Source organism: Dromiciops gliroides, chromosome 5 (assembly GCF_019393635.1).
Source record: "Dromiciops gliroides isolate mDroGli1 chromosome 5, mDroGli1.pri, whole genome shotgun sequence".
Classification (NCBI taxonomy): Eukaryota; Metazoa; Chordata; class Mammalia; order Microbiotheria; family Microbiotheriidae; genus Dromiciops; species Dromiciops gliroides.
The window spans coordinates 49,625,161-49,630,939 of NC_057865.1; the positions used below are offsets into that span (position 1 = coordinate 49,625,161).

Consider the following 5,779-nt stretch of genomic DNA (forward strand, 5'->3'; position numbering starts at 1 on the left):
TTAAACTGTGCATATCCTTTGACCCAGCAAATCCTCTATTAGGAAGAAATCAAAGAAAGAGGAAAAGGACCCATATGTATAAGAATATGTATAGCAGCTCTTTTTGTGGTGACAAAGCACTGGAAATTGAGGGGATACCCGTCAATTGGGGAATGGCTGAACAAGTTATGCTACATGAATGTGACGGAACACTGTTGTGCTGTAAGAAATGATGAAAGGAATGGTTTCAGATAAAATGTGAGAAGTGAAGTGATGTAAAATGAAGTGAGCAGAATAAGAACAATTTATACAATAATATTGTAATGACAAACAACTTTTAAAGACTCGAACACTCTGATCAATTCAATAACCAACTACAGTTCCAAAGTATGCATGATAAAGTATGCTATTCACTTTCAGATACAGAGCTAATAGACTCAGGGTGAAAACTGAAGCATATTTTCTTCTTCTTTCTTTCTTCTTCTTCTTCTTCTTTCTTCTTTCTTCTTCTCCTTCTTCTTCTCCTTCTTTAACACGGCTAATGTGGAAATTTAATTTTGTATGACTATACATATTTGTAATGGGTTTTGTTTTTCTTGTCTTCTCAATGAAGGGGAAAGGGTGATGGAGGAGGTAGAGAATTCAGAACTGAAAATAAAATTCAATTAAAAAAAAGATTTTTTTAAAAAAAGTAAATGGAGAAAAATCAATTGAATTTTAAAGAAGAGATTGATTCTTAGTGATAAGACACGGAGATTGTCAAAGGGGTACCAGGGAGTAAGGCTATGCTTACTATTTGGGGGGTGGAGATGAGATTAGAAAAGGAGCTACCATCAGTGGAGGTGTCTTCAGGAGAAAGCCAGGATTACTAGAAAGCAGTAAAAGATGGAAAGAGGAAGGGAGCTGGGTGGGGGGAGGCTTGTCGACAATAGAGCAGTGGCTCCAGAGGGCTTGAAAATTCTTTTTTGAGTGATTTGTTTTAAATGATAATTTAAATTTGTTTCATTTTTTTTTCAGTCATTGTCACTTGTATGACTTTGAGCTTCATTTTTTTTTTCCTCTGGAGCAAAAGTCAAATTTTTTATCCAAGTGGCTGACACTTGTTATAGTTCAGTACCAGCAACCAGAGCCTGGATAATACTTGCCCTGGGGTGGCGAGGGGTCACTAGGATAAACTGGTGGGGGGTTGGCTGTTGCCTGAGGTCTAAAGGGAGACCTCAGGTTAGGTACAGTGTGGGAGAGGCTCAGGAATACTAGATGCATCTGTGATGCTACACCAAAGTCCACTGGGCGGGGGTGGAGGTGGGCTGGGAACCACAGGACAGACCTTGGTTTCCAAGGGGAAGGAAGGGGTAGCATCTGCATAAAGGAAAAGGGATTGCCCTTCCCAGTCTCAAGTTAGAAGAACTTAATGTTGGTTTTAATGTGATGTAGTTCACTCTGGGTCCACAGTAAGCCATCCCTGGCTCCCTGGTTCGTGGAATCATGTGTTGACGAAGAGGGAAAATCGTCATTCTCCTGGATTATAGGTTGATCCACAACAGATATCATAGTGTAGTTGTCCAGCATGAGCTCATTGGGGTCATCCGTCTGGCCAGGAACCCTGCCGATGGGATATTTACTCCAGTCTATGTCATCTGTGCAAAGCTGCCAGTCAGAGCCTTCCAATCCAGCCTGCTTTTCTGCTAGAGCCTCAGGGCTCTCCTTCAGTGGGGCCTTTGGTTCTGGCTTCTGCTCAGCCTCAGCCTCTTCCTCTGTCTTGGGAAAAAGATCTTCCATCTCAGTCTCCGGTTCATCCTCATTACTTCTCTGCCGATCCCTCAACATAGACTGCTTCACCTGCCACTGCAGATCTTCCAGAGTGTAGACAGGCCTCCTTGAGGACAAAGAGTCTCCCCTGGACCTTGGTCTGGAGTTAGGGTTCCCACCCTGGGTGTAGATGGTGCAGAGACACATAAGCTTCTCTTGAGTGTCCAGGGGGAAGGCTGGTTCCATGGTCTTGAGGACCAGTTGGAGGATAGGGGGAGTGGCCCAGCAGGCACAATCCAAGCAGACATCAAGCACTGGGACCAATTCAAGGTGAAGTTGTGGCACACAATCTTCCATGTTTTCCGGATGGCACGCTGGCTAGAAGTGAAGTGTTCCCCACGGGGGCCATAGACCACTAGCAGTTCACTGATCCAACTGATGAGGTAGGCTGGCCGGATCCCTGTGTCCCCAAATTCTGGAAGCACCGTGAACATCCTTTCCAGGAGAGCCTGGGTGAATTCCTGGGATTCTAAGCCCTTCAAAAGGGGCTGCCAGAAGTGAGAAAAGCACCGGGGCAATACAAGGTTGGCCAGATTCATGGTTCTTGCTGGTTGGATCTGCAAAGCTTCTAGCTGCTCTGCGTAGGAATGAGGAAACCCGTCACTTAGCAAGATGTTTATCACAAATGGCCCGTTGTTATCTGTCAGCTTCTTCATTTTTGACACCATCCATTCGACCTCTTGGATGCGGTTCCCCAAGCCTTGATAACCTTAGGCAGCTGCTTAGGTCTCTGAGCACTCCTAAATTGCTCTTCTTCATAGGAGACCACAGCACTTTCCGATTCTTTCATATATTTCTCTTTCTTTCCTGGCCCGTTTAGAAAGTGGATTCCCTGATTACTCCCCCTCCTCTACATCCCGGAAATCCTCTTTGAATTCAAGGGGCTCAGACAGGTCACTCCTATTGGCGCACACCAGTAGACACGCCGAAGCCAGTCTAAGACAAAGTCACACCTCTTCTACAAGCACTCAGCCTGGGAAGTTTCCTGTGAGTGAAATCATGACGAAGGTTTATGATCCACTCTGGGATATGCATTTCACATGCCAGGGCGTCTCAAAGGAACATTGGACAGTTTTTGTTTTGGCTCAGTTATAAGATTCACAAACCTCAAACCAATGCCATGCCATAAGAAAGACAATTCTTGGGAGCCCACAGTGCTGTTCTCATCCAAAACCTTGCATCTCACCAGGTCAGCTGTGCAGGCCACCGCAAGAGGGAGTTATTGCCACAGCGACTCCTCCAGGCAGTAACTCGGTCTAGTGCATACTTCTGCAGCTTAGTGTCTGAGCAGAAGAGGTAGACCATCACCTGGTCCCACTCTGCCTTGCCGCCCCAGGGCACCACACTACTGCCAATCCTTACTTTCTTCCATTTCCCCGACTGGGGCTGGGATGCTGCCGACTGGGCCCGGGATGCTGACTGGGACCGGGATGCTGTGGGGGTCCAGGATGACGTCTGGGCCCGTGATATCGACAGGGCTCGGGATGCTGACTGGGCCCGGGGTGTCGTCTGCGTCCTGGACGCTGTGGGGGGTCCAGGATGACGTCTGGGCCCGGGTGCCGTCTGGGTCCTGGATGCTGTCTGGGTCCCAGGATGCTGGCTGGGCCCGGGTCACTGCTTGGGTCCCGGATGCTGTCTGGGTCCTGGACGCAGTCTGGGCCCGTGATGCTGACTGGGCCCGTGGTGTTGTCCTGGGTCCCAGATGCTGTCTGGGCCCGAGATGCTGACTGGGCCCTGGATGCTGACTGGGCTCGGGATGTTGGCTGTGCCCCGGAAGCTGTCTGGGCCCGGGAGGCCGATTGGGTCCAAGATGCTGGCTGGGTCCCAGAAGCTGTCTGGGCCCGGGAGGCCGATTGGGCTCGTGGTGTTAGCTGGGTCCCGGATGCCGGCTGGGCCCGGGATGCTGAGTGGGCCCGTGCTGGTGAACGTTTAGCTGACCTTATAGCTGAACTTTCAGGTCCTGATGCCGCCTGCGACTGCACTGCGGTGGTCTGTGCCTGAGGTGCGTGCGTCCTCATCTTCTTCCTGCGCGGCTGCGTGCCTGGGCCCAGAAAAGGTCCTCTTCTTCTCCATGCTGGTTCTCGAGCTGACCACTGGCAAACTGGCCACCTGGGAAGGAACGGGGGAGGGACTTCGGCTGCCCCCTGGGAACTGCCCGACCTGGCCGAAGGACTTGCCGAGGAACTGTGGATGCTCGCGGAGCTGCCCGAGGAACGCCCCCGCCCGAGGACTCGCCGCCGCCTCCCGAGGATTCGCTGCCTCCCGAGGACTCGCCGCTTCCCGAGGGCTCCCGGCTGCGGCCCGGGCGGCTCGAGGGACTCCCCGCCCGCTCCCGCGGCTCCCGTAGCTCGAGGACTCCCCGCTGCGGCCCGAGCTGCCCGAGGACTCGCCCCCGCCCGAGGACTGGCCGCTTCTCGAGGACTCCCCGCAGCGCGAGCACTCAGCCTCTCCCTCTCCCTCTCCCTCTCTCTCTCTCTCTCCCGAGGGCTGGACGAGGCCCGCCGGGCTCGGCCCTCAGTCTCGGAGGCCCGCTGCCGGGGCCGACCCCGCTGGGGGCCGCCCGCTGGGCTGCTATTCACCCGCCTTCGCCGCCGCCGCGGCTGTGGCTGCGCCTGTTGCTGCTGCTGCTGCTGCTGTTGTTGTGTCTGCTGCTGCGGTGGCGGTTGTTGCTGCGGTGGCGGCTGCTGCTGCTGCTGCCCGCCAGCCGGCGGGGATCGCCGCCGCCCCCGCCTCCGCCAAGGCCAGGAACCGCTACCCGGGCCGTCCACCCACTGCCACTGCCGCCGCCCCCGCCGCCACTGCCACGCCGCCCCGCCTCCGCCACTGCTGCTGCTGCCCCCCGGGCTGCCGGGTACCTCCACCTGCCGCCGCTGCCATCGCCACCAAAGCCACAGGCCGCCGCTGGCGCAACCCGGACCATCCAGCCGCTGCCGCCGTTGCCACCTCAGCCGCCAGTGCCCACACGCCGCTCCCGGGGCCATCCAGCCGCTGCCGCCACGGCCTCCTCCGCCGCCGCCAGCAGCGCCGCCGATGCCCGGGCGGCCCGCCTCCGGCCCACCTGGCCCGGGAGGCCTCAGACGCCTCCGTGTCTGCCAATGCGGACGCCAGACACCGCTGCCGGGACCGTCTGCCGGCTGCCGTGGCTGCCGCTGCCCGGGCGTCTGCAAGCCGCTGCCGCCGCGCCGCCGCCGCAGCTGCAGCTACCGCTACCTCCTCCCCGCTAGGTGACTGCAGGGGGGCTTGGCCTAGCGGGGCTCGCCCCGAGAGCAGGACCAGGCCTGAGGGGCGGGGCTGGGAGAGATGAGGAGGAGGAGAGGGGGGGGCGGGGAAACCTCGCTGGGTGAGCGCCTACTGCGGACCGCGGCACCAGCACCAGCCGCCGCGGACCCCCGCCACCGGCCACCACCGGGACACACCGTCACCCGCTGCCAACACCACGGGACACCGCCACCGAGACACACCGTCACCAGGAGCTGTCCACCACTGCCACCGCCACCGCCACCGGGAGCTGCTACTCTGCCTCTGCCCAGCACGGTCAGTCGGAGCTGAGAAGCGCCAGATGCGAGGAGCCAGCAGAGGTAGCAACGCCCAGCCTGCCGGGAACCGCACTGCAGTGCAGCCAGACAAAGGGAGGAAGCAACTCCACGCAATTCCGCCTGACCAAGGCGGGGGCGTGGCCTAGACGGGGACGAGAGTCGGGATTGGCTCTGTTTTTGCTGCAGTCTCCTCCCTCCTCCTTTCTCCGCAGAGCCCCCGCCCGTCGGCAAAAAACCCAGCCTGGCTAATCCCTTCTCCAGGTGACATCTCTTCTGAGATTTGAAGGGGCCCATTGTGATTCCCGAACCCCCAAATCTTCCCTTCTTCAAGCTCAACTGGCCCAAATTCTGCAGTTAATTCTCATATGACATGAAACTCGAGGTTTTCCGCCAGCCTGCTTGCACAGACATCACCATCATTAGTGTTCATATAGCGCTTATAACGTCAAAGCGCT

General features: G+C 56.4%; 1 protein-coding gene across 1 annotated transcript; it reads right to left on the reverse strand.

The window, feature by feature from the left end:
- Positions 1 to 560: 560 nt before the first annotated feature.
- On the reverse strand, positions 561 to 3,114 carry LOC122727902 (ribosomal biogenesis protein LAS1L-like). Its single transcript, XM_043965851.1, has one exon. It carries the CDS (start codon positions 2,083 to 2,085, stop codon positions 1,378 to 1,380), a length of 708 nt encoding a protein of 235 aa, XP_043821786.1. The 5' UTR covers positions 2,086 to 3,114; the 3' UTR covers positions 561 to 1,377.
- Between the last annotated feature and the right edge of the window lie 2,665 nt (positions 3,115 to 5,779).